At 40.9% G+C, this 12159-nt stretch overlaps 2 protein-coding genes across 4 annotated transcripts in view; one reads left to right on the top strand and one right to left on the bottom strand.

Moving 5' to 3' along the window:
• The window catches only part of LOC135498977 (atrial natriuretic peptide receptor 1-like), an 813512-nt gene that overhangs the window by 263433 nt on the left and 537920 nt on the right, over nucleotides 1–12159 (top strand). The gene's annotated exons all lie outside the window — the stretch shown is intronic.
• LOC135498976 (zonadhesin-like) overlaps nucleotides 1–12159 on the bottom strand; it is a 96086-nt gene that overhangs the window by 3437 nt on the left and 80490 nt on the right. For all 3 annotated transcript variants that reach the window (XM_064789555.1, XM_064789557.1, XM_064789556.1), the window contains 15 exons: nucleotides 11679–11780; nucleotides 10178–10297; nucleotides 9675–9800; nucleotides 8645–8746; nucleotides 7932–8051; nucleotides 7341–7466; nucleotides 7012–7113; nucleotides 6278–6397; nucleotides 5728–5853; nucleotides 4944–5045; nucleotides 3788–3907; nucleotides 2498–2623; nucleotides 1762–1863; nucleotides 997–1122; nucleotides 143–259 (listed from right to left, as the gene is read on the bottom strand). In XM_064789555.1, the coding sequence (XP_064645625.1) occupies nucleotides 143–259; nucleotides 997–1122; nucleotides 1762–1863; nucleotides 2498–2623; nucleotides 3788–3907; nucleotides 4944–5045; nucleotides 5728–5853; nucleotides 6278–6397; nucleotides 7012–7113; nucleotides 7341–7466; nucleotides 7932–8051; nucleotides 8645–8746; nucleotides 9675–9800; nucleotides 10178–10297; nucleotides 11679–11780 (1737 nt within the window). The remainder of the gene's footprint in view (nucleotides 1–142; nucleotides 260–996; nucleotides 1123–1761; nucleotides 1864–2497; nucleotides 2624–3787; nucleotides 3908–4943; nucleotides 5046–5727; nucleotides 5854–6277; nucleotides 6398–7011; nucleotides 7114–7340; nucleotides 7467–7931; nucleotides 8052–8644; nucleotides 8747–9674; nucleotides 9801–10177; nucleotides 10298–11678; nucleotides 11781–12159) is intronic.

Raw genomic sequence — 12159 nt, 5'->3', positions numbered from 1 at the left:
GCGGGTTAAGCCGTGCCATATAACTGTGGTTGCAGTACATCATGTACACGAGCATGCAGGAATTCTATTATGAGATGTAGCCTTTAGGATACCACATCTTCTCAGACTCTTTTCATTGAACCAAATACAGTTTATTACTTACTCTTGCAGCAAGAGTAGCCGAGCGGACAAGTGCAAGCATTCGGGTTCATCCTTGTCATCCCTCCACGGCATGGGCCCCTCACGCATTTTCCTTTACATCCACCTTGTTCACAAGTATCTGAAATAGAGTTAGAACAAACGCATGAATGGTGCAGCATACACCCTGTAGGAGAGATCCCATTGTCAAACTAGTGTTTCTTAATCTCTGCTGAAATTTTGGAAGTAGCTACCGTGAGGAATCATATAGCAGCCTGAAAGCGAATTGGCATTTCTCGAAGAGATATATAATACCAATAGTATAGAATACATCTAAGCGACCTTCAGAAACTGCTCATGTGTTTAGCGCGCACCAACGCTGCAGTGGCTATAGATAGGTGATAGACAGTTGGCAGCATTGACAGCGAATTCCTCATATTTAAAGTCAAATGAGTTGTGAATAATTTTAATCAACATTTTATAATGCCGAGTATATATACATTCACAGTAAATCAGTTTATACTATAGAGCTAAAATAGCACTTAGTGCAAAACTAAGGCATTGTCTGTCTTTAGTCAATTTTGGTGAGTATACTAGTATATCAACACTTTGTAGACTCTGGTTCGATGTCCTTTCCAAGCAACCGTAGGTTAGAGCAATATTTAACTAACTTGTATTAAACCTTTAATAAGCGGTTAGACGTCAAACATATTTATCAAAAGTGTTCATTTGGCCCAATGAAGAAGAAGGCCCAATGGTCAAATGTCAACATTACCATTTATAGCAGCTCGTCTCATCTCATTCAATTTCACAATTGCAGGTTATTTCTATACCCATAATCCACCGAAGCCCCAATAGTTATTTAGAATTGTCACTTACACCTGCAGCAAACTTGGCCGGGCTTGCATGAGCATCTCGACGCAAACCTGTCGAGCTTGTATCTGCACGATAACCTTGGTGCACATCGTGCCTTGAATGCCTTACAGTTTCTCGCGCATGTTGGGACTGAAAAAGTATTAAAAAATCGTTTAAAACGGTAAATGCTGGATATCAATTACATCTCTCATATATTTAAATGGAGCTAATGTTTAAAAAAACTTAACTTAAACGAAAACATTAAGTTGGTATGATAAATGGCACGTTTGGCCGGTTAAATGTTATGACTGTTTCAGTTTTTCAGTGTTTTCCGTCATTGCAGTTTTGCACTTATACGTTTTCTGTGTTCCCTTAATATAAAAAGTCGGTTCAAGAGTGTTCCCCTTAACATAAGTTAGTTACGTCAGTTCGCAGGCCATTGTATGGAGAGACTAAAATATAGCGAACAACCAGTTATGTTTCGCCTGATCAACAATATAATCAAAATTCAAATACCAAACGTCAATTTTGACGAGAACCTTATATGAATGATGCAGGTTTGAAAACACGGCAGGATATTTATTGTGAAAATAACATCCGTATATGTCAGGTAAAAAAGCGAACGTAATGTAAACATGGCCTAAACTATTGCCGATCGTGTATTTTCATGGCGACTAACTAAGCACTTTTGAGGGGTTGACAGATTGCAACATGCAGTGCATTACAGGTACATACGCATGCCGTATGTAAACTGAATAGATGTCACCCCTATGCAAAATAAAGACTTACATTTGCAGCAAACATGTCCTTTAGGGTTACCAGAAGCGGGTATTACCCATCCTCCAAGCCGTCGGCAGCTGGCATATGTTCTAGTTGGGTATGGACATTTAACTACAAAGATAAAACAATGTCAGAGTTCCCCCCCAAGTCCCATACCAGCGTCCCTAACCATGCTAATGGTGGACATGTGGCGGGGGACTAACTTAAGGGGCATTTTCGCACCACAGCCGTTAGGTAAAAATCAACGGAGTATGATAAGTACATCTTAACGCGAAGATTTCTGGTTATTCCTGGAGCACCGGCGTTCTTCCTAAACAAGTAAATAAACTATCCTGTTATCACGGCTAAACATATACCTTTCCAATGGCCCGTGCCATATTCCAGAGGCACTCATCGGGCACTTTCAGATAAACATGCTGCTCTAGAACCTTTTTCAACATCAGGACTTCGTCTGGTCATGAAATAGGAACGCCGCTATTTGCATTGACCAAAAATGAACGGATAACATCTTCTACATAACATTTGATCATTAATCCCTCAAAAGATGTTTAGGCAATACCCTGTTCTTATTTGAACATCGATAATATCGCTATTTTACTTTTATAATGGGCACGAACTATGGCCATTTGAAAGACTCCAGTAGTTATCCTATCACGCTAGTTCCTCGGTTTAGTGGATATCTCTTCTGTTAATTAACAGCGAGCAGACATACTTATTTTCTTTTATTGGATGTTGAAATACTTACGTATACGCGTGCAGCAGGAATAGCCTAGCGGGCAAGTGCACGCCGACCTCTTTATCCGCCTACTGCCTGGAGGACATCGACTGCCCCGTTGGCATTTACCCTTGCATCCACGTAACTCACATGTGTCTGGAATACAGAGATAACTGAAGCACGCAGAATTTATACTGATAATCATGCTAGACAAGACCGAAGTTTAGCACTGCTTGAGAAGGCAGATGATGGTCCGATGCGTGACAGAAAAGAATACTAGTAGCGCTCAACTAATTATTTCATAACTTTCGGTTAATATTCAGAAACAGCTACAGTGAGGTATTAAATCTGCCGGATGTCGAATTGACATTGCCTGATGAGAAGGAAGTGTCACAATAAATGGCAAATTGGTTTCGAAGACCATAGTAATAGTGATATCCCGTTAAGGCGTTGTCAGTGACTCACGAGTTCGGCATTGTTACCGTTGTGACCAGTTGGCCCGTAGACCGTTAAGGCACCTATTCCATAGAGCTATACCCTATACTACACTATACGCGAACAATAGTTTCATGGTCATGCACCCTTTGTGAAGCCATTGTTCGCGTATAGTGTAGTATAGGGTATAGCTCTATGGAGAAGGTGCCTAATGACTGCACTACACTACACGAATACCCATTTATGCATTACTTTAAAATGTTTAATGAAGTGAATTTATTAAAGGAGAAGAAACGTTATCGAGTGATTAGAAGATGACAAAAAAGTATGAATATAAGAATTAAGTAATTTTGAATAACATGTATATGAAGAGTGTACGTTTGTCCCGATGGTCAAATGTCGACTTATAGCTCATCTCACTTTATACACTGCCACAGTTCCTGGTTATTTCTATACCCATAATCCACCGAAGCCCAATAGTAATCCTTCCTAAATAAATATGGGTGAGTTTTCTGTCGCTGTATAACGCTAGGGATTCTCTGGGTCGTGAAACACTAACTACTCATAACGAACATGATTAACCGTAACATCACAGATTTCTCCCAAACCCTACCATCTTTTTCAGTGCATACATACTCCTCGACGTTGGTTGGGGTCAAGTTATCTGTGTTTCCGGGTCAACAAACTTAAACTATAATTTTTCAGCTTCTTCAAAGTTTTTTTATTTTTGCAGTACACTCTTCAGCGTTTGTGGTAAATATTTAGTTATTTATACTTTTGTTCTCTACCATTTTTTCTCCGTCCTCTATTTCTTTGGAATACATGACTTTGTTCATCTTTTTCTGTCGTGGCCCCGGCCAGTCTTAAATGAAAATTGTCACTTACACTTGCAGCACACTAGGCCAGGTCGGCAGGAGCATCTCGATGAATTTATTTTGTGTTTGCATGTCCGCCAGGGTACACAACGTGCCTTTTGGGCTCTACAGTTGCTCGCACAAGTTGGGACTAAAAAAACAATGAAAGCGTACAATAAAGCAGAAAGCTTGATATCTTAATAAACCTACTCGTGAATTTCAAGGGCCATAATAGTGCTTAGCAAAGAAGAATATAATTTAAAACATTGGAATGTATATTTGCAAGAGAGGCACGTTAGGTGGTGGCAACATTTTTCAGTGTTTCCGATTTGCAGTCTGAGTGATTTCTATCATCAAAATTGTTTAGGACTGAAAGTTTGTATTTTTTCCCTCATAGCGAAGGGGCGTATGAATTCCTTCTATAGCTGTCCGCTGTACGGAAACACTTAAACAAGGCACACAACCACGTATGTTGCCCCTGGAATCGGTGCGTTTCTCTGCAAAGGTGCGAATCATGCAAAAATAATGTCGACTGTGACTAGTATATGTTCATTAATTGACACACCATGCGTTTTGACATCACAACCTGTAACGCCGTGAACTTCTTGTAAATGAACACAGCTGTTGATCTTGTTTTCTTCGCAAACAACTGCAAAACTGTATTTCTAGTCGGTCGGTTTTGTAAACAATTTTAGGGCTTGCAAAAATGCAACATGCAATGCATTACAGGTGCGAACGAATGTACCAATGTTGTGCTTATGTAACAGAGGAAAAACATCAAGGTCCAACCGGGGATTGAACCCGGGACCTATCGCTTATAAGGCCATCACTCTACCGACTGAGCTAAAGGGAATTTCCCCCTAGCCTGGGCTAGTAGGAATGATGCCACCACTACATACTCCCCCTGTTCGGGAAAGTTGTGTCCTCACAACCGGGTTCTTCCGTGATACAAAGGGTTAATTCATTATCCAAAGACACACCAGCATCTAAACAAATTATTAGTACCCTGCCCCACGTTGGGCGCCAAATGTAACAGAGGAAAAACATCAAGGTCCAACCGGGGATTGAACCCGGGACCTATCGCTTATAAGGCCATCACTCTACCGACTGAGCTAAAGGGAATTTCCCCCTAGCCTGGGCTAGTAGGAATGATGCCACCACTACACTTATGCAAAATCAAGACTTACGCCTGCAACAAACACGTCCTTTCGGGTTACCTGAAGCAGGTATTACCCATCCTCCAAGCCGTCTGCAATTGGCATATGTTCTAGTTGGGTATGGACATTTGCCTACAAAGAGAAAATAATGTCAGAACTCGCCACTGCTTCTATATCATCGCCAATACTGCAGTACTGGTAGACCTGTTGCGGAAAAAAGGCAGACATCAGTGCCGCCATTATCATTTTGGTATCACATCAGCCACAAGGTAAAAATAAACAACCGCCAGTGTATGATATTTATTCCAACTCGAAACTTGTCGGCTATCCCTCCGGCCGGCAGTGGTGTTCGTCTTAACAGGACACATTCAATCAAGTTATCACGTTGGGTAAGGAGCTATCAACTAATGACTGGTTTCATACATTAAAACGACCCGCCGTGCCAGATGCACTCGTCATCGGACTAAAACACTAAATACCAAATCCATAAAGGGCGTTTAGCTTAAAACAGCGTTTAACTACTGAATAGACAGATTCAGGTCATTCATGTAAATCTTCACAGAATATGACTAGGCCCTGAAACTGATTAGAGAGAAGTTGCACACGTCTAACCCTTAAACGCCCTTTATAAATTTGACCAAACATGTTCAATTTTGACGAATATTTAGCACGCACTAAGGTCATTTGAAAGACTCTAATATAACATTTCATTCTCTCGCTAGTTCATCGGTATAGTTGATGGGGCCTCTGGTATCTAACGGTGGACTCATCTACTCATACCTATTTTCTTTTAATTGATGTTTAGAATACTTACGTATACGCGTGCAGCATAAATAGCCTCTGGGACAAGTGCACCTACTCTGGTTTAGCCGCCTACTCCCTTTAGGACATCGGAGGCCCCTCACGCATTTACCTTTGCATCCAGATAGCTCACAGGAGTCTGAAATACAGAGATAACTGAAGCACGCACTGTGTATCGTACGGCAGAGCTACTTATGAACTGTCGGTTAAGTGGTTGACGCGCTCGAAAAGACCGACCTAGATCTACCAGGAGCAGCCACATGATGGCCCAAAGCGTGACCGAGAACACTACTAGTAGCAACAGAACCGATTCTTTCATAACATCTGGTAAAATTCCAGACTTAGCTCATAAAAATGAGTCAAGCATGACTTATTGTTTCAGCTAGTTCAGCAAAGAAATATATTCCTGGTATGCACGCTTGCACGTTTGTTTTACCTATCATTTACTTAAGCTTTTGCCCTCTACCATTTATTCTCTGTCCTTTCTATGGAATACATGACCAGGTTCTGTTTTCATCCTTTTCAATGGTGGCCCCAGTCAGATATATGTAAATTGCACTTACGCTTGCAGCACACTAGGCCGGGCCGGCAGGAGCATCTCGACGATTTTATTGGGTATCTGCACGACCGCTTGGATGCGCATTGTGCCTTGTCTCGTTTACAGTTCCTCGCACATGTTGGGACTAAAAAAGCAATGAAAGCCTAAACTAATGAAGAAGACGTGATCTCTTAACCTACAAATGGTTTTTGATACGATAATATTGTTAAGCAAACGATAATTTCAAACAATCGAATATCTATTTGCAACTGAGGCACGACGGGCGGTTGCAATGTTTTTCAGTGTTACCGATTTTCAGTGTTTTCAATCATTGACCATGTTTGGTACTCAACGATTTCGTTTGTAATTATTCCTATTATTGCGGAGAGGCTTTCCACTGTACGGTCACACTGAAATATCGCAAACAACCTTGTATACATTAAATCAGAACGTTTCTTCCACGGTTCAAATGCAAAATGTCAGTTGTCACAAGTGCGTTCATTCATTGACTTAGGATTAAGGCACCACACGACAAAAAGAGTGAAAAAGACATGCTTTTCATATGAAAACGAGAACTTTATTTCAGCATGGCCAACGGTTGTCAGTCATGTGTCACGACCAACTGCAGAAGTATATTTCTCGTCGCTTGGTGTAGCAAACACTTTTAGGGCTTGCAAGAATGAAACACGTAAAGCACCACAGGTGCAAGCGCGTATCGTTGGTAAACAAATGTTATCCCTATCCGAAATTTAGACTTACGCTTGCAACAGACACGTCCTTTCGGGTTGCCTGAAGCGGATATTACCCATCCTCCAAGCCGTCTGCAATTGGCATATGTTCTAGTTGGGTATGGACATTTGACTACAAAGAGAAAATAACGTCAGAACGCTTTCGCCTCTACTTCCTTATCTGATTTTATAGAGGTGAACCAAAGGTTTCTATTATCATTTTGGCTTCACGTTAGCTGCTTGATCAAAATCAACCGAGTATGAAATTTATATTTACACGAATTTTTGGTCTATTCCTCTGTTCGTCAGTGGCGCTCGCCAAAAAAGCAAGACAACATCTATTTCTGTTTAAGTACTTACTTATACGCGAGCAGCATAAATAGCCTATCGGACAGGTGCACCTTCTCTGGTTAAGCGGCCTACTCGCTTTAGGACATCGGCGGCCCCTCACGCATTTACCTCTGCATCCACGTAGCTCACATGTGTCTGAAATACAAAGATAACTGAAGCACGCATTGTTTATCATACGGCTGAGCTACTCATTAATTTTCAGTAAAGTGGTTGACGTACTCGACAAGACTTAAGTTTAGCAACACCGAGAACAGCCAGATGATGACCCGATACGTGACCGAGAAAATAGCTAGTAGCAACAACGATAAACTAATTCGTTAATAACTTCCAGTATGTTTTCAGACATTGCCACAGTGATGCACTGAAGCATTCTGATGGCGAATCGACACTCCCAAGAAAAATATGAACGAGGTGTCACAGTGATAGTGGAAAACTCGTTCTGGCAACCATACTAATAATAGTGTCTGGGTATATATTTATTTATCTATACCATTGCCCTCTACCATGTTTTCTGTCTGCTATTACTCTGAAATACAGGTCCAGGTTATTTTTTCATTCGTTTCTATCCTAGCCCCAGTCATAACTGTTAATAACACTTACACATGCAGCATACTAGGCCTGGCCGGCAGGTGCATCTCGACTTATTTAGTTTGTATCTGCACGTCAGCTTGGGTGCACATCCTGCCTTCTGCGCTCTACAGTTCCTCGCACATGTTGGGACTATGAAAGGCAATAAAATCGTAAACCGAAAATAGAAAGCTTGGTCTCTTCATAACGAATCTAGCCATGAATTTCAATACAATAATAATAAAAGGCAAAAGACAACCGCTTAAGGAGGCTGCAGCGATTTTCGGTGTTTTCTGTCTTCGACAATGTTCTGTACTGAGAGGTTTTGTTTGTATTCTTTTTTCAAAGACGTAGTGGTTCTAGCGGTTCACTGTATGGTCAAGCTGTAAAACGGCCACCAACCAGGTATGTCGCACCTACAATACACTGAATCAGAACGTTTCTATCACGGCTCAAAAGCAAAATGTCAATTGTCATAGGAACGTTCATAAATAGACTGAGGATTGAACATTTTATTTAAAAAAACGACCTTTCATGTGACAACGATAACTTTATTTCTAGAGGGCATATAAAACGGTTGTCAATCGTGTGTCTTCGTTGCAACCAAATGCAAAAATGAATTCATCGTCAGTTGGTATAGTAAATACTTTTATGACTGGCAATTAAGAATGCAACATGCAAATAATTACACTTGCAAACGTATATCGTCTGTGAACAAAGGTACCTGTATCCAAAATAAGACTTACGTTTGCAACAAACACGTCCTTTCGGGTTGCCTGTAGCAGGTATTACCCATCCTCCAAGCCGTCTGCAATTGCGATATGTTCTAGTTGGGTATGGACATTTGACTACAAAGAGAAAATAATGTCAGAACTAGCCTCTACTTCAATATGAGCTTCCATACAATGTTGACATGTCGTGGAAAATAACAGACTATAATGTGTCGCCATGATTATTCATGTAATGCGTCAGCCGCCTGGTCAAAATCAACAGATTATGTCTTTTATCTTAACTCAAAATTGTTTGGCTATTCCTCTGTCCGGAAGCGGTGTGTTTGTCCTAAACAAGACAAATTTATCTCTGTCATCTCTCCTGGTGAGCAGTTATTTTTATGATCGGTTTCCCTATTCCAACTACCCTTTCGTGCCAGTTTCCAAAGGCATTCATCGGACCTTTTTTAGCACAACTCCAGAAAAAAATTGACCATTTGAAATCGTTTGACCATGAAATAGTAACACCGCAATTCGTATGTCTGAAAATATTGATATGACATCTTGCATATAACATTTTATATTAAGCACTAAAAACAAAATGTCGGCAAAATGCACACTACTCTTATTTGAACATCGATATACATTGTTTCGTTTACTTTCACGTCGGCACGAACTAGGGTCTTTTGGAAGACTCCAATTTAACAAATTATCCTTTCGCACTAGCCACATATATGAGTAGATGAGCTCGCCGCTAAGATAACAAATGTCCTTAAAGGAAACCTGTAGCAAAACGCTTCTAAAAATGTGGAACGGCCCGGTTAAAACCTAAAGCGCGAATGAACTTCCATTGATAAATCTTAGCAGTTTCGGGTTCCCCTAAGGTAGTTGATTATGTGAGCTTGGCATCTGGTTAACACTGTATAACGTTGCGTAACATTACTCATTCCAATAAATGATGTGCATAAGAGGTAATCGCCGATTTAGTCCTACTATTACGTTCTGCAAGTGTAAATAAATACTTGTGGCACGACAGGACCTCTTTAATTGATGTTTAAATACTTACGTATACGCGTGCAGCATAAATAGCCTCTCGGACAAGTGCACCTTCTCTGGTTTAGCGGCCTACTCCCTTTAGGACATCGGCGGCCTTTTACGCATTTACCTCTGCATCCAGATAGCTCACATGTGTCTGAAAAACAGAGATAACTGAGACATGCACTGTACGCCATACGGCTGAGCTACTCATTATTTTTCAGTATAGTGTTTGACCTACTCGACAAGACTGAAGTTTAGTACAACCTGGAGCAGCCAGATGATGACCCAATACGTGACCGAGCATAATACTAGTAACTAATTCGTTAATAGCTTCGGGTAAATTTTCGGACATTGCTACGATACACTAAAGCAGCCTGATGGCGATTCGGCATTGCCTGAAACATAGTTTTTATCTTGTGCATTTGCCCTCTACCATATTTCTTGTCCACTATTACTCTGAAATACATGTCCAGGTTATTCTTTCATTCTTTTCTATCGTGGCCCAAGTCACAAATGTAAAGTGCCACTTACATTTGCAGCATACTAGGCCGGGCCGGCAGGTGCATCTCGACGTCTTCAGTTTGTAAATGCACGTCCGCATGGGTGCACATAGAGCCTTTTGGGCTCTACAGTTCCTTGCACAAGTTGGGACTAAAAGGCAAAACAAGCGTTAACTAAAAAAACAAAGCTTGATCTTTTAATGAACCTACCCGTGAATTTAAATACGATCATAATAGTGATCAAAAAAGCATAGTTTCTGTTTGCAAGAGGCGCGTTGGGGAGGTTGCAATGTTTCTCAGTATTTCCTATTTTCGTTGTGGTTTCTTATTTACATTATCTTGGACGGAAAGGTTTTGTGAGTTCCCTTTTCGCGAAGTCGTCGTCTGTTTATCTGTCCTTGAACACACTTAAAGGACCGTTGATATTATTGAGGACAATATTACCAAGCTGCCAGCTGCCCAGTAGTTCCTACGACACAAGTAGTTGTCCGTCAACAAATAGCATACAACGGGAAAACAATTAAAATCTGACTGAATTATCACGCTTTTCCGATGTTGATTCCGATTTGACCAGATTAAGCCATCCATGCGCGCGTCAATCTACTGCATTTGGACCGATGCACTGGTATGACGTTCCAAGAGCGTGTAGCTCTTGCTATTGACATTGGCTGATATGAATAAAGTCCAGCAAATGCTTTAACTTCAATTTTGTACAGAGAGGCCTGGTGTAAATGTACATGGAGTTTTAGATAAAAGCAATTGCTAGTCTTTATTCATATCACCCATTGTGTTTTTTTTCGTGTTGCTGCAGCGAATCGGGGAAAGCCCCAGTCAACTTCGGTGATGGGTGACTTTACTTGATATTCTTTGAACTCATGAAAATACACTGCGTATGTTTTTCATATTTTATCGTGGCTTTCAACAATAAGAAAAAACGTCAATTAAATGCATAAAGTGGCAAGGCTTCAGCCCCACCCCCCCCCCCCCCCCCCGCCAAAGAAAAACAAATCACTGCAAAACAACCACGCCCTCACTTCCCTCACTGACCCTGTTTACAATTGAAAACGAGTTGACGTCGTGGAATTCCGCCGTCTCCGGAGAGCGGAAAATTCGGGTTCTAGGAATTCTAGCATTGACCTAACAATTTCAGATTCCTTCAAACTGCAACGCATATTTTCATCGCATCTGGTATACTTTGAATGATCGAATCAGTACAGTTCTGCCACAGGTCCAATGCAAATATCCATTGTCACAAGCACGTTCATCAATTCATTTAGGCTTAAAATCACGACACGACATTAAAGTGAAAGTGACAACCTTAAAACAGACAATGTGAAATTACGGAAATAGGACCAAACGGTTGTTGATCAACAGTTTTCATCGCGCCCAATGCAGAAATATGTTTCTAGTTGGTTGGTGTGGAAACATTTTCAGGGCTTGCAAAGAATGCGACAACACGTAATGCACAACACAGGTGCGTACACATACCATATGTATAAACAAATGTTGTCACTTTTGCAAATAAGACTTACGTTTACAGCAAACATGTCCTTTCGGGTTACCTGAAGCAGGTATTACCCATCCTCCAAGCCGTCTGCAATTGCGATATGTTCTAGTTCGGTATGGACATTTGGCTACAAAAAGAAAATGATGTCAGAACTCGCCTCTACTTCGATATTACATCCCCAACTGCTTGACACGTTGTCGGAACTTGGCAGACTTCTCATGCTTACGGGTCACCATGATCATTATGCCATCATATTAACACCGAGGTCAAAATCAACAGAGTATGATATGTATCCAACTCGATTTTTTGGCTATTCCTCTGGCAGCGGCTTTCGTCTTAAACAACACAAAATCAATCATGTTACCAAGCCAGCTATAAGCAGATGTCAATATGTAATGACCGGGACTGCTTGCTACCATAACATTTTATCATTTAGCACTTAAAAAACGATTTAGGCGATGTGCACACTGCTCTTATTTGAACAATACTTTAAATCGGCCGGAACC

The sequence above is a fragment of the Lineus longissimus genome, chromosome 14, assembly GCF_910592395.1.
Source record: "Lineus longissimus chromosome 14, tnLinLong1.2, whole genome shotgun sequence".
In the NCBI taxonomy this organism is placed as follows: Eukaryota; Metazoa; Nemertea; class Pilidiophora; order Heteronemertea; family Lineidae; genus Lineus; species Lineus longissimus.
This window is presented reverse-complemented; position numbering and strand designations above follow the sequence as displayed.